This window comes from Lepus europaeus, chromosome 5 (assembly GCF_033115175.1).
Source record: "Lepus europaeus isolate LE1 chromosome 5, mLepTim1.pri, whole genome shotgun sequence".
Lineage (NCBI taxonomy): Eukaryota > Metazoa > Chordata > Mammalia > Lagomorpha > Leporidae > Lepus > Lepus europaeus.
The window spans coordinates 103,225,960-103,241,874 of record NC_084831.1 but is presented as its reverse complement, the minus strand read 5'-3'; the positions used below and the strand labels follow the sequence as shown (position 1 = coordinate 103,241,874).

At 50.5% G+C, this 15,915-nt stretch overlaps 2 protein-coding genes across 3 annotated transcripts in view; one reads left to right on the top strand and one right to left on the bottom strand.

Annotated features, from left to right (window-relative positions):
• SORT1 (sortilin 1) overlaps positions 1 to 15,915 on the top strand; it is an 82,697-nt gene that overhangs the window by 1,302 nt on the left and 65,480 nt on the right. The window lies entirely within an intron of this gene.
• LOC133760503 (small ribosomal subunit protein eS27-like) lies at positions 15,201 to 15,482 on the bottom strand. The gene has a single exon (XM_062193037.1). It carries the CDS (start codon positions 15,474 to 15,476, stop codon positions 15,201 to 15,203), a length of 276 nt encoding a protein of 91 aa, XP_062049021.1. The 5' UTR covers positions 15,477 to 15,482.

Sequence of the window (15,915 nt, the reverse complement as noted above, 5' to 3'; positions counted from 1 at the left end):
CAACAGCTTCCGGTTTTTAATTTCTGTCCAGACCTGCCCCCTTGCTTGGGCCAGCTGCATACAGCATTCTTACTTCATAGCCAGAGTCATCTTCTCTCCCTGGTTGGCCTACCTGGGGCTTGCTGCTGCTCATGTATTTATTTCTTAACCAGAGTCTCCCTGGTTAGTTTGAGTTGATAAATTGTTTGTAAATGTACATTCCAAAACAGGATGTGGAGAGAGCTGGCCCAGGCCCTTCTGAGGCCAGATCCGCTCTGGAGCAGATCTGACATTGACAGTCCATGAGTAAAGACATCCCCTTCTTTTCATTTTATTCAGTTAGTGTTGCCAGTGAGTTGCTTTTTTTTTTTTTTAATCAGTCTTCTTTCAGTAACCTTATTTAAAATAAGCCGGGGCTCTTCTCCAAAGATCACAGCCTCTTAGCGGCTTGTTTATCTGGAAGAGCCTTCATCAATAGCCTTTCCCATAGAAATGGTTGAGCAATGTCGCTCCGGAGGGGCTCACTTCCTCAACCAGGGGGTGTTCGGGAGGAGCTGGTTCTGCTTTTCAGTCCGGCGTATTTAAGAAGTCCCGGTGAATCATCCTGAGCCGTGCTGAAGAGATCACGTATTTTCCGGCCCTTGGTAAACAGTTTGAAATAAAAGTGTCCACATGACAGAACAACTTTTTCCTTTGTCTTTTTTTTTTTTTTTTTTGGTCTAAGGTGGTAAGTGCTTTTGCACAGCTGGGGAAGGGAAAGACGCTTAGTCTGATTTTTCTTGTGTTTGATAACAAGATTGAATCCCTAAGAAAAATTCAAGAGTTCTTGGTTCTCCGTTAATTTCTTATACCTGACTGCTGTTCTTTGCAAGCCGCATTAATTCATATAATCACTGATTGTGAGTGCTCTCCAAACACCCACCTCTGTGCCAGAAGCTGGGGGTGCCAAGAGAGGAAGGGAGGATGGTTTGCTCAAGGTTTCGGCACATCTCCTGGGCCTGTTTCTATGACTTGTGAGAAGATAGCGGCATTTAACTAATCTCGAGACAGCTGAGCCGAGCCAAAGCGTGCTAGGGCTGTGGTTTATGGTTTTAGGGGACCTGCACCCTGACGGCCTCCAATTCAGGCTTCTTCATTCATTGCTCTCTTTGCCCAATACCCCCTATTTCTCTCCAGGAGGTTTCCCTTCATTGTCCTCTCTTTTCAATCTGTGTGTTTAAATTACTTCAAATGTGTTGCATTTATTGGGACGGTATATAGTTTTCACATAGAAACCATGCTTATCTGCTCTATTTTGGCATTTAGAGGGAGGAGAGGGACATGTTTTCCTTCTAGAGGCAGTATTATAAATAACTTAGACTCATGGGAAAGAAAGTGAAAATTAAAAACGTTGGCTGTTACTGAGAATGGAAAGCAGAAGGAGCGACAAGAAAACAAAGGAGAAAGACAGCTACACTTTACCAAAGTTCTGCTTCCAAGGTTGGCTCTGAGGGCTGGACATGCCACGGAAGGGCAACGTAGCCCCAGGGGCAGGCTTTGAGGCCAGCCTGCACTGGAGTCCGGGCTGTGTCACTTCATAGCTGTGTGACCTGGGATCAGTTACTTAAGTCCTCTCTGTCTCTGCTCCTCATCCCTAAAATGGAGATAACAGGAGTACTTATTCCCTCAGAGGGTGGTTGTGGGAGTTAAGTGACTGTGCATCTAAACTGGGTTACGTCTTAACTCAGCAGAACAGTGTCTACTGTTTCATTAGGACCCAGTAAGAAATTAGCTTTTGTTTCTTATTAGGAGTGATTTGTAAGCACGCATTTCTTACACAAGTGGATGGTCTTGTTGTGCCTTGAACCCCAAACAATTCTTGTGCTGCACCTTTTTTTTTTTTTTTTTAAAGATTTATTTATTTACTTGAAAGGTAGAGTTACAGAGAGGCAGAGGCAGAGGCAGAGAGAGAGAGAGAGAGAGAGGTCTTCCATCCGCTGGATCACTCCCCAGATGGCTGCAATGGCCAGAGCTGCGCCAGTCCTAAGCCAGGAGCCAGGAGCTTCTTCCAGGTCTCCCAGTGGGTGCAGGGGCCCAAGGACTTGGGCCATCTTCTTCTGCTTTCCCAGGCCATTGCAGAGAGCTGGATGGGAAGTGGAGTGGCCAGGTCTTGAACTGGTGCCCATATGGGATGCCAGCATTGCAGGCGGCGGCTTTACCTGCTACACCAAAGCATAGGCCCTTGTGTTGCACTTTTAATGATTCTTTCCTCCGGGTGCGTAGAGTGTCCATGACATGTATCACCTTTGTACATGACAGATCCTGAGCAGGCCTGGGAGATTTTGTTGACGTTGGTTGCTAAGCTGAGTTGCCTGAAAACATTCCTCCTGTAGGCACCCCTTTGAGGGCAGCCATGAAACTGTCTTAAAGACCCAGATGCAGCGCCTTGGCCAGAGTTTTGGTGGTGGCTGACATAATTTCCTTACTTCTCCTTCCTGTGTACAAACGCTCTGACAATTTCCTCAAAACGTTGGCAACTTCCAATTAACAGAGCCGAGAACTGTTGCCCGTTTTCTCTCTTCCCTGTGCTCCTGTCACCAACTGCTTCAGTCCACATAACTTCCCGACTCCCAGCCCAACCTCAGAGCAACTGGTTCCTTAGATAAACAGGCGCTGCCGGGAGGCCGCGGTATACAGGGTGGCAGTTCCAGAAGAATGCGCGTGTTTGTTTGCCGGCTCTGGCAGGGCTGCGGCGGGCCGATGGGACTGAATGTGCCCGTGGCAGGCTGTAGCCTGCTTTGCATCACCAGCCCTCTACAGCCCCCCGCCCCGCAGAAGGTCAGCGCCTATAGCCTCCCTGGAACGTTCTCACTGCCTTGTCAATGCCTGGACCCAGCCTGTCTCTGCGGTACCCTTACCTGCACGCCTGCTCCCACTGGGGCTTGTTTAATCTCTTGGCTCGTGTTTCTTCCAACCTGTTTTGGACAGAGGAGCAGGAACTCTGGAGGCCCTGCTTGGTCCTGGTTGAATGAGCAAGCAAAACCCTCAGGAAATGTCCACCCATGCACAGTGTCCTGGTCAGACCCTCAACCCTGAGAAGGGCATCAGGTTGGCGTGTGGACCAGGGGTCTCAGCAGCTCTGGAGATGCGTCATTTTATCTGGGGAAAGGTCCTAGCCAGGTGTGACCGATGGCTGCCAGGGGGACAGCTGGCTCTGGGCATCGCAATCCTGAATCCAAGCTTTGAGTCTTCCGCCTGCTTGTGGAAGAGGGCGTGTGCCCTGGTCCACTTCCTTGCTGTCACAGCGGCACTCGCAGGCTCTGCACCCTGCTGCTTCGATCTCATCTGCACCTCAGGGACACACAGGCTGGCCCCAGCTTCCCCTGCACTCTGCTGACCCCCACCCAACTCTTGCCGGCAGCCGTTGGCCTCTCAGCGGCTGACAGCAGGGACTCTGCTCCCCAAGTGGGGCCGTCACCTGCCAGGCCATGGGTTGTAGCGCTCAGAGAGGGAGAGTAAGGTCTTCTCACCCCCCTCCTTCCCTTCCCTCCCCTGCTGTTCAGCTTCTGTCTCCCCAGAAAGTGACCTGTGTTTTGAGGCTGGATGAATGAGGCCTACGTGTTTAGATTAGGGGACCAGTAAGGCAGAGAAAACCATCAAATTGACATGCAATTGTTCCTAGGAAAAACTATGTGCTTATGGTTCCAAAACAGCTACTGCTTCTTTGCATTTCTATGAATTTTCAGTTCCCTTTTTCTCCCTTTGCTGCCACTTTAATCTGTTTCTCTATTACTCATCTGTTTTAGAAACTTAGCAAAAACTTGCTTTTTTTTTTTTTTTAAGGTTTATTTATTTATTTGAAAGGCAGTGTTACAGAGGCAGAGGCAGAGAGAGAGAGGTCCTCCATCCACTGGTTCACTCCCCCAATGGCCACAATGGCAGCCAGAGCTGGGCTGATCCGAAGCCAGGAGCCAGGAGCTTCTTCCAGGTGTCCCACGTGGGTGCAGGGGCCCAAGCACTTGGACCATCTTCTACTGCTTCCCGGGCCGTAGCAGAGAGCTGGATGGGAAGTGGAGCAGCCGGGACTCGAATTGGTGCCCATGTGGGATGCTGGCACTGCAGGCAGGGGCTTTACCCACTACGCCACAGCGCCGGCCCCAGCTTGCTCTTCCTACTCCAGGGCCTCACCATTCTGCCCGTCGGTGAGCCCGAAGAGCAGCGAGCTCTATGAGCGACTAATCCATTTCAGCCCATCCTGGGCGGCTGTTTAGTTGTTGTTTGATGGTGGCGGTGCTCTGTTATGTTGGTGATGGGTGCCTCTGAGCCTCGCCACAGATCCTTCGTACCTCTGCAGGCTGTTAGGTGAACAAGTGGCCCGGCTTAGAGATCAAGTCTGTTTTTCCCACTTCGCCCCCAACTCTCCTCTCAGGAAACCACGGTAAAAACAAAACCCTCCCCTCAGAACCTGTGGCGTTCAGCTGAGGACGTTTTCTGTGCGTTCTGTTTGGCCATTTCCCCCTCTGACTTCCAGTTCCATCCACAACATGAGACGTCTTGGACTAGCTTTCCTTTGCCTTGGAAAAGAAAAAAAAAAAAAATCCCGTGATCTACGTGGGACAAGAGGAGGCCAGAGGTTGTGATGGCGAACGTTGATCGGGCAGCCCCGGATTTGGAAGCCCACTGTGGCTCCTGGCTCCCGGAGGGTCTGAAGCGTCCGTGGGCTTCACATCTGGGGGTGATTTGCTGCCACCTCCAGAGCTGGCTTCTGCAAAACACCAGCGTTCTGGAGGAGGGCGGGACTGGGGCTCTGTTCTGTAATTGTGAAGGACAGTTGTCTCTTTCTGGGGCAGTGGTGATACCCCATCGTCACTTGTTGGCTCAAAGATCAACTGCTAATCAAAGCTACTTGCTCGGGAATCTGAAAGCAAACCCAGTAGATGCATGACAGCAAGCGTGGTTTTTTTGTTTTTGTTTTTTTTCCTCCTTCTATGCAGTATCCTGTCAAAACTGGAGCTTGCTTCTGTTGTTCATCCTGCTTCCCTGCGTGTTTGAAAGTAGATGGGCTTGCCATAAATACACTCCTACACGGAAACTGACATATGATTCATTGGCTGAAGTATTTTTATCAGAAGAAAATCTAGGTTTGTTCCTTAAGAGCTTACGAATACCATCCCTCTTAGGTTTGCTTTTTTTGCTACAGAGTTTTATTTTTCCTGTAAGTTCTAAAAAAGCGAAGTTCTGATATCGCACGTTTGCTAGTTTGCAAGCCTGGTTCCATGGTACGAGCGCCCTGAAGGCCCAGCAAAAACCCAACTGAGAAGGAAACTTTTAGTTTACTGTAGACTTCTCAGATGGAATGGTGATCTGGTATTTGCTGTTTCCTATAAGGGATTTAAAACTTAGATGTGTTGTATGTAAAACATGGAAAATTTGTAAAATTCCCAGGACCTGGCTTTGAGTCCTGCCCCTGATATTGCATAGCTGTGTGATCATGGACAATCACTTAATTTCTCTGACCTTCAGAATTGTGTTCTAAACCTTCTAAAACTCATTTCTTTATTTTCACTCTATTTGAAAGGCAAAGACAGAGAGAGAGATGGAGAGATCTTCCACCTGCTGATATTTTTTTTCCCAAATGGCTACAGCAGCCTGGGCTGGGCCAGGCTGAAGCCAGGAGCGAGGAATAAGAACCCAGGTACTTGAGCAATCACTGCCTCCCAGGGTACACATTAGCAGGAAGCTGGGTCGGAAGTGGAGCTGCCAAGACTCAAACCAGGCACTTCTAAGCAGAGCCTTTTTTATTTTTTTAAAAGATTTATTTATTTATTTGAAAGGCAGAATTAGAGGCAGAGGCAGAGAGGGGAGGGGGGTCTTCCATCCCCTGGTTCACTCCCCAGATAGCCACAATGGCCAGAGCTGGGCTGATCCAAAAATAGGAGCCAGGAGCTTCTACCAGGTCTCCCATGTGGGTGCAGGGGCCCAAGGGCTTGGGCCATCTTCTACTGCTTTCCCAGGCCATAGCAGAGAGCTGGATTAGAGGTGGAGCAGCCACGACTCAAACCGGTACCCCATATGGGATGCCGGCACTGCAAGCGGTGGCTTTACGCATTACACCACGGTGCCGGCCCCACTAAGCAGTGTCTTAACTGCTGTGCCAAACACCAGCCCCAGAGTTGTTGGGTTTTTGGGTTTATTTTTGGTTTGCTTTTTTTTTTTTTTTTTTTTTAAAGAGAAGCAGCTCTTAGGATTGTTTAGAAAATCAAATAATCAAATGAGAAATTTTATTGAACTCTTTTGATAAATATAAAGTATTATGTAGATGTCATTCATTTAAGCACTTGCTTAGGAGTAAGCTTACTGTGTGTAGGTGGGGACCAGGCCCAGACATACGGCCCAAAGCTAAGCCGTGGCGGCACTGAAGGGTTTATGAGTTTGGACACAGCTTTGCTGGGAGCTTCGCAGAAGGCGTGACCACTGTGGTGCAGACGGTCTGGGGGGTGGAGAGAATCAAGGTGGCCGCAGGGAAATCTGTGAAGATATGGAGGGAGGAAACGCTCAGGCACACCCGGGGCTGTTCAGTGGGGCCTTACCTGAGGAGTGAAGAAGAGTAAATTGATGCGCAATTCGACTGAGGTCTCCAGGGAAACATACAGGAAGTTAAAAAAAAAGAAAAGAAAAAGAAAAACTTCAGAGGGTGCAAAGAGAGGGGAAGTGTCTGGGAGTTTGTATTAGAACTTTATTGTTATAGGCGTTTAACAGATAGTGCTAGAGGCTAGAGCTGGAGAAAGTCGTGGCAGAGCTGGGGAGAGAGAATGACTCCTTAGTGCCCACCAGCAGGGCAGGGAGGGCCACTGTCGTTTGTCCCTATGGGTGCCAGGAACACTCGCAGGCATGGGTCCCACTGAAGGAAGGAGTGGGCCAAGGCATGAGAGACCTTGGAGCAGGAGCCAGTGACGCCCACCAGCGATCACAGGCCAGGACAAGGCCGGACACTGCTGTCTTTACCAGTTCAAATCAGATCCCTTCTCACCCACAAGGCCCTATGACGTGTGTGCAGCCCGGGCGCTGGGATAGACCCCAGATGTCCCCACGTGGTGCTGCGTCTGGAAGCGTGACACAGAGATGACATCCAGCAGGCTGCTCAGGCAGAGGCCGGGCTGCAGAGCCCACCTACAAATCCCCTGGTCGTGAATTCTCTGCTCCTTGAGGTCACAGTGCCCTCCGCAGAGTTCACCGATGTGAGCTTTTTCCAAGCCTCAGTTCCCCATTGCCTGAAGTGGAGCATCATGGCGAGGCTTTGAAGAGAAAGTGACACTGGTTTGAAAACCTTGAAGTGCCATAGGAGCATGACTTGTATAATTTCTTTCTTATTTTTAAGATTTATTTTTGGGCCCAGTGCTGTGGCATAGTGGGTTAAGCCTCTGCCTGTGGTGCTGGCATCCCATATGGGCGCTGGTTTGAGTCCCAGCTACTCTGCTTCCAGTCCAGCTCCCTTCTGATGGCCTGAGAAAGCAGCAAAAGATGGCCCAAGTGCTTGGGCCCCTGCACCCACCTGGGAGACCCAGAAGAAGCTTGGGGCAGTGAACCAGCAGATGGAGGACCTTTTTCTCTGTGTCTCCTTCTCTCTCTGTCTATAATGCTGCCTCTCAAAGAGGCAGATTTAAAAGCCCGAGTTATAGAGAGAGGAGAGAGAGAGAGAGAGAGAGAGAGCGCGCGCGCACAAGCGCGAGAGAGAGATCTGCTGGTTCACTCCCCCAATGGCTGCAACGGCTGAGGCCCGGCCAGGCCAAAGTCAGGAGCCAGGAGCTTCTTCAGGGTCTCCCACACAGGTGCAGAGGCCCAAGGACTTGTGCTGTCCTCCACTTCTTTCCCAGGCCATTAACAGGGAGCTGGATTGGAAGTGGAGCAGCCAGGTCTCAAACCAGCAGCCATAGGGATTGCTGGCATCCCAGCCAGAGACTTAACCTGCTATGCCACCACACTGACCCCCTTGTATAATTTCTTTCTTTTCTTTTTTTTTTCTTAATATTTATTTATTTATTTGAAAGAGTTACACAGAGAGAGAAGGAGAGGCAGAAAGAGAGAGAGAAAGGTCTTCCATCCGCTGGTTCACTCCTCAGTTGGCTGCAACAGCCAGAGCTGTGCTGATCGGAAGCCAGGAGCCAGGAGCTTCTTCCAGGTCTCCTGTACAGGTGCAGGGACCCAAGGACTTGGGCCATCTTCTACTGCTTTCCCAGGCCATAGCAGAGAGCTGGATCAGAAGTGGAGCATGCGGGTCTCAAACCAGCGCCCCTATGGGATCCCAGCACTGCAGGCGGAGCTTTACTTGCTAGCCACAGCTTCGGCCTCCCCTTGTGTAATTTCTTAATAAGCCTCCCTGGTGCCTGGTTGTCAGCCAAGGATCCAGATCAATAGAGCCTTGAACCAACTCCTAAGGAAATATGCCCAAACGGAGCCGGAGGAGGCAGAAACACATCTGGTTTAATTGCTTGGCGGTGTCGGATGACAGGCTTGGGCGGGGGCGGCCAGGAGGGGGAGTCTAGAAATGGCAGGAGCTTATGTGGTGGTGTTCTTTTTTTATCCATTGTGATTACAACACATTTTAAAGTTGTGGATATGATTGGCAGGTCTTTGAAGCAGTGGTTTAGAGAAGAAAATTATCTCTGAGATGAGGCCTAGTTTCAAACTTGAGCAGTAACCTTGGACAAGTAAATCTTTGTGAACCTTAGTTCCTGCATGTATAAAGTGAGAGTAGTCCTACCTGCCCTTCGGGTCAGGGTGAGGATTGAGTGGCAGTGCGGGGCTTAGTGTGTCTTCATCTTCTGCCGAGGGTGTGTGATGATGACGATAGTCTCGGCGAAGCCGCTGAGGCATTGCTGGCTAGATGCTCAGATACCTGGGTGGAATGCTATACCTAGAGAATTATCTAGGTACTTAAAGGAACCAAATCTGGCTTAAACAATGTGTACAACTGGCCCCGGTATCTTGGGTTCTGTACCTGGGGATTTATCCAATCACAAATTTAAAACAGTGTTTTAAAAAAATGGTGAGGGCGGGCATTGGCTGCAGCACTTGAGTTTCTGTCTGGGATGCCGACCTCCTGAATCCTAGAGCCTGGGTCAGGTGCTGCCTACTCCGTGTCCAGTGTCACCACACCCGTGGGCAGCTGGGGGACCTGGGTGGAATTCCTGGCTCCTGGCCTCAACCTGCCCTACCCCAGGCTGTTGTGGGCATTTGGGAAGGGAACCAGTGGATGGTTCTACCTTTCAAATAAATAAAAACTTTTAAAATTTCTTTTTTTTTTTTTTGACAGGCAGAGTGGACAGTGAGAGAGAGAGACAGAGAGAAAGGTCTTCCTTTGCCGTTGGTTCACCCTTCAATGGCCGCCGCGGCCCGCGCACTGCGCTGATCCGATGGCAGGGGCCAGGTGCTTCTCCTGGTCTCCCATGGGGTGCAGGGCCCAAGGACCTGGGCCATCCTCCACTGCACTCCCGGGCCACAGCAGAGAGCTGGCCTGGAAGAGGGGCAACCGGGACAGAATCGGTGCCCCGACTGGGACTAGAACCCGGTGTGCCGGCGCCGCAAGGTGGAGGATTAGCCTATTGAGCCGCGGTGCCGGCCTAAAATTTCTTTTAAAACTGTGACCGTGCAGATCGTGTACAGGCCTGTTCCCACTGTCGATGTTCTTCATACCATGCAGTGATGCAGGGTAACGGCTGCTTACACAGCACTTGCGCTGGGTTAGGTAACCGGGGTGGGGGGTGAAGGGCACAGCAGGATGCGCACACGCGATGTGCAAATGCAGGGCCATCTTATGGAAGAGGCTTGAGCAGCTGCAGACGTGGGAAGCTAACCGTCCCCTGTGGATACCGGCGGATGACTGCACTACTTACATCCTTGAACGTGGGAGAGAAACAGGGGGAATGGAAGGAAGAGAGAGACGGTCCCTCCAAAGTGTTCTTTTCTGAAGCTATGGGAAATGGAGGAGAAAATAATCAGACTTAAAATCATCAGATACCTGGTCGTCTGTGATGCTCTCATGTATACACAGTTAATTGGTTTTAAATAACTTACAGTTGGGGCCAGTGTTGTGGCATAGCAGGTAAAGCTGTTGCCTGTCCCCTCCACTTCGGATCCAGCTCCCTGCTAATGCACCTGGGAAAGCGGTAGAAGATGGTCCAAGTGCCTGGGCCCCTGCACCCACGTGGGAGAACCGGGAGAAGCTCCTGGCTCCTGGCTTCAGACCTGCCCAGCTCCTAAAACAACCTTACAATTATGAAACACTAAGACTAGTTTCTCCCCCTTCATCACGCTTTCACTTAACTAGAGTTAGTGGCTGTGGTTTTAGCTGCTGGTGCTGAAACAGGATCTCGCATATCTCACCCCGGTGGTCCCTTTGCGCTCCACGGAGCTCTGTGCAGTCCTAAGAAATAGCACGGCTCGGTCAGTGCTTCCCAGGAAGCTATGCGTGGGAGGACAGGGATGGAACGTGGACGGAGTTACTGTGATTGTGCGCGTCTTCTTCCTCCGCCCGCTGTTTCACCAGTTCTTGGCCCGAGCTGCCCCTCGGCTCCAGCTCCGGTCACCGCACTGCAGCCCCTCAGGGCTCCCGCATGCCACCTGCGTCCTGTCCTCCCGGCAGCCTCGGGCCTGCACGCCCTTCCCACCCTGCCTCCTTTCCCCTGCCCTCTCCTCTCCTAAGCACGCCCAAACTGAGCTTCCTGTCAAAGGGCTTGGTGTTGAATGTTTGCGTGTTAGTGCCAGGTGCTAGGGCCATGTAATACAGCACCAAAAGTGTTCATCCTGGCATCCGGTTTCATTTACACACGTTTTGCTCCTCGGATTATAAACTCCCTAAAGGCAGGGTGCACTCCGTACTGTGAGCCCTTCATCACTTTTGCTTCCCAGAGTCCTGGAAAAGGAATAGTCGTGAAACCTTAATTCTGCCCTTTAACCAGCTGTGTGACTTTGGGCAAACTACTTAACCTCTCTGAGCTGCCTTCCTCCTTTACAAAGTGGCAGTAATTGACAAAGTAGCCTGGTAATTGCATATATGGAACTAATAGGTACTTGCTTGGTAAAGGGTAAAGGTTAGTTACAACGGTCCTCGTTCTTGAATTCAACAGCTGTTCATGGAGCTCCTGCATGTGTTAGGCCTGATTTGCAACGTAACAGACAAGGCCTCCTCTGCCTTTCTGGAGCTCCAGGGACCAGTGGAGAAAATGGCCCCCAGACAATACAGTTGTCAATGTGCTCAGTGCCGAGGAGAAGGAAAGAGCAGGGGGAATAATTGACAGAAGTCTTTGTAGTCTGGGGCGTTAAGAAGAATGCCCTGCAAGTCACTCTGGCGGACACTTGCACAGAATTTCACCGGGAGGAGTCCAGCACGGAGAGAACAGCGCGTACGGCCAGCCTGGGTCTGGAACGAGCTGGGCCAGAGATCTGGACGCCTGCCAGTGTGGTGGTAGCAGAAGGAGGGTCCCCACCCCCTGGGGGCCAGCAAGCCTCTGAGGTCCCTCGGCTCGGCCCAGCCCGCTGGCTCTGGCACCCGTCTCCCTGTCACTTCCTCTTCTTTGAAATGGGACTCAGAAGTAAAAATAACAGGCTGAGAGTTTTGAAATGTAGCTCCTTTACCCACATGATTGGAAGCGAATTGTTCTAAACTCAGCCTGCCTTTTTAAGTGCCAAAGGCTTTTATTATTGTTGTTGTTTGTTTTTAGTGGGACTCTTTCTAAAATATTTCTCTGCCTTCTTAATCAGCAGTCTGACCCTGGCTCACTAAGAAGAGATTAACTTACACTATACTGTGATTCACATTATCATCACGTGGCGTGGCGCCAGTTGCCGACAGGGCTGTGGAGATTGGTGGGGAGGGGGTGTCTGCTCCCCTCCGCAGTGGCCCAGATTCATAAGCTTGGTACCAGGGTCTGCCTGATGAAGCCGACGTGTTCCTCCTTGCACTGTCCTGACTCTGTCTCGAGATCCACCATCCCCCAAATTTGATTTGCTTTCTCTGTGTGGTTAAAACACAGATTTTTAATATTGGGCAACTTGGACAAGTTAAGTTGAATGAAGAGAGGTGTCTAAGCGTAGACTGAGAGACCAAACGTGTAGATATGAATGCACAGACAGTGGCACGTGTCTTTCTTGCTTCCTTTCCATGAGTGCCCGGTTTGTTGAGGTGTCTGGACAATAGGGGCTGCTGGCCTCACACTGGTGTTGTGGAACAACCTGTTTTTTGTTGTTGTTGTTTGTTTTTGTTTTAATTATTGATCTGAGAGGGGCCCGGCACTGTGGTGTAGCAGGTAAAGCCACCACCTGCAGTGCCGGCATCCCATATGGGTGCCAGTTTGAGTCCTGGCTGCTCCTCTTTCCATCCAGCTCTCTGCTCTCCCCTGGGAAAGCAGTGGAAGATGGCCCAAGTCCTTGGGCCCCTGCACCCTAAAGAAGCTCCTGGCTCCTGGCTTCAGATCAGCCCAGCTCTGGCCATTGCAGCCGTTTGGGGAGTGAACCAGTGGATGGAAGACCCCTCTCTCTCTCACTGCCTCTGCCTCTCTGTGTAACTCAGCCTTTCAAATGAATAAATAAGTCTTTAAGAAAAAAAAATATTAATCTGGAAATCAGAGAGACAGACAAGAGAGGACTTCTGCATGCTAGCTCACTCCCCATAGGCCCACAGTGGTCAGGGCTGGGCCAAGCCTGCAGCTGGCAGCCAGGAACTCAGACTGCACGGGCCATCACCTGCAGCCTGGTGCGTTAGCTGGAAGCTGAAATGGGGAGTGGAGCTAAGCACTCCAATATGGAATATAGCTGTCCCAAGCAGTGGCATAACCACCAGGCCAAATGCCTGCCTGTGGAGTTAGCTTTTGTTTTAGCAGATACCAACTGAGGGCTTCAATTATTTATGTGTTGTGGAACTGTAACAGAGGGGCCGGGAAGGCCCCGCCCCCATCAGGTTGTACCACCGAGCTCTGGGAATCGAATTCAGGCAACTGATTGTTAGCCCTGGGCTCTACCCTCCGTCATCCGCCTCTCAGGAAGCTCTGAATAACTGAACAGAATTGAAATTGTGTATATTTTTTTATGTTGAGCTTTTCCATTTCTAAGAATAGCCTCCATGAGAACTGGGACGGGACGTCTGTGATCTTATTTTTGGCTCCTGTTTTCTGATCCCAGCAGTGCCTTATTGAACAGAACTGCTTTCTGTTATCTGTTGAGACAGAGGAGCGTGCCATCCCTGGGGCCTGGCCCTGTGTCCCCTCGATGGCATGTGGAAGCCTACTTCCCAGATTTTTTTTTTTTTTTTAATTTATTTACTTGAAAGGCAGTTAGAGAGAAAGAGATCTTCCATCTGCTGGCTCACTCCCCAAATGGCTGCAACTGGGCCAGGCTAAAGCCAGGAGCCAGAAACTGCATGCTGAACTCCCACGTGAGTGCAGGGGCCAAGCACTTGGGCCTACTACTGCTGCATTCCAGGCACATTAGCAGGGAGCTGGGAGCTGGACGGGAAGTGAGCGGCCAGGTCTCCACCTGCGCGCCTATGGGATGCCGGTAGTGGGGCTGGGACTGTGTCTGTGCTGAGCGTGCTCAGACTTTTGTCCCTAGCATTATTTCTTAAGCACTATAGCCAGTCTTCACGCAGCCTATCTGTTAGGTATTTCACATAACCTAGAGATGGTTTAAAGTATGCAGGAGGAGATGTTGCAGGTTATAGGCAAATACCCTGTGGTTTGCAGGAGGGACTTGAGCTCTGGGGATTGTGGTGCCCTGGGGGCAGGGGCTGGGGCCCATCCGATCTGCAGTGGGCGCCCAGGCAGGGCTGTATTGGGGGCAGGAGAGAATGTGTGTGTGAGGGACCAGCTCTGAATTCACCCCTTGCTTTGCTTGGCAGAGAGGCTGCGCCCCACGGCAAGACAGCCAGGCCACGTGCAGGTGGCTTTTAGACTGCGGCCGCCGAGCACCCGGTTGTGGCAGAGTTGGTGCGGCCAGCATTTTCCCTTCTCAAGACAGGCGGGAGCGTTCATCCAAGCCACGCGGCCCTCGGGGCCAACTTGAAGCTCCCCAAGCTGATGATAACAGGAATTTAATTAGGCTTCCAGTTAATTAGATGTGAAGAGTTCTTTCTGTGAAGAGTGCTGTGCTTCCTGGCCTCTCTGGGCTTCTGGCCGGCCGGAACCAGGGGTTACCGCCCGCCGCCGACAGGCACGGACACTGTTGGTCCCCGCGTGGGCGTGGTGCGTGAGCCGAGTACCGCCTCCCCGGGGAGGCCCCCAGCTTTGTCACAGCAGGTCTCAGAGCTTGTTTGACAGTCTAATGGTGACTGCAGACGGCAGCCAGGGACTCCCTGTTGGTCAGAGCTCCCCTACTGGAGCGGTGGATGGCTGTTGGAACCCTCCGGAGCTCTGGAAAATCACCAATGAGTGATCAACAGAAGGCTCTGAATGAGACCCTGAACAAGTAATTTGGTGGATTGAGGCGCTGGGATGTGGTGTTAGGAAGCCTGCCTTAAATCAGGACCATGGCTGTCCCTGTGGCTTGGCGTAGCCCGGGCTGTCACACCAGTCCTGTAGCTGTAAAGGACGTCAGTTAGCCTATGTGATATAAGTAAGAATAAACTGGCATGGTCTATGTATACTTTTTATACCACTATTTCATACATTCTTTTTAAAAAATATTTATTTTATTTATTTGAAAGAGAGAGAGAAAGCTCTCCCATCCATTGGTTCACTCCCCAAATGGCTACAATGGCCAGAGTTGAGTTGATCCGAAGCCAGGAGCCAGGAGCTTCTTCTGGGTCTCCCATGTGGGTGCAGGGGCCCAAGGACTTGGGCCATCTTCTGCTGCTTTCCCAAGCCATTGCAGAGAGCTGGATTGGAAGAGGAGCAGCCAGGACTTGAACCAGTGCACATATGGGATGCTGGCACTACAGGCTGGGGCTTTAACCCACTGCACCATACATACATATATGTATGCCCCTCATACATACTGTTTAAAGTTACTTTTTCATATTTTTAACTAAAATTTTTAATTTTTAACTAAAATTAGGTTTCTTATGTAGTTTTATTTTTTAAAAAATGATTCCTACTAATTTGAGTTGATGTGGGAATAATTCATGCCCTCCAGAAAAATTATGAAGAACAAGGCATCCATGTAAGTTCTACCTCTTAGGGGCAGTTGCTGGTAACAGAGTATCCTTTTTTTTTTTTTTTTTATCCAAAATGTGTTATTGGGAAGGTTCCCACTCATCTTGGTTCAGGGTGCTTGCAGTGCTGCTTCCTCCTGAAGGAACATCCTCCTGGAAGCCTTGCTTTTCCTCCTGTGGGCTGGCAGAGGACAGCGGAGCAGCCAATGCCCAAAACTACCGTTTGTGCATGGCTGAAAACCGTGGTGATTTTATAGCATCCTGGGCACTTCACGTCCATGAAGTAGGAATTGGGGCTCTGCACCAGGTGCTTCTTCTTGTGTTTCCTCTTCTCCTCTTCGGGAGAGGGATGCAGGAGATCCTTTGTGAGAGGCATGTTCGCATGGGTCGCTGGTCACCGCCGGAAAGTAGAGTATCCTTCCAGATACATTTTTAACCATAAATATTCATACATGATTTTACTTGCCATTCTGAAACCTCATATTTACTGTTATGAATATATTTCAGTGTTAATAAATACCTGAAACATTTTTAGTAGCACCTGGTGTATTGGTTTTTCTTAAAGATTTATTTGTTTATTTGAAACACAGAGTGAGAGAAAGGAAGAGACGGAGGAAGAGATCTTCCCTTCACTGCTTTACTCCCCAAATGGCCTCAACAGCCAGAGCTAGGCCAGGTCAAAGCCAGGAGCCAGGAGCTCCATCAGGGTCTCCCAGGTGGGTGGCAGGAACCCAAGCCCTTGGGCCATTGTCTGCAGCCTCACAGGTGCATTAGCAGGAAGGTGAATCCGAAGTAGATGTGGGACTTAATCCCAG

Coding starts and splice junctions, on each gene's coding strand:
- LOC133760503 (XM_062193037.1), bottom strand. CDS start 15,476: ATGCCTCTCACAAAGGATCTCCTGCATCCCTCTCCCGAAGAGGAGAAG.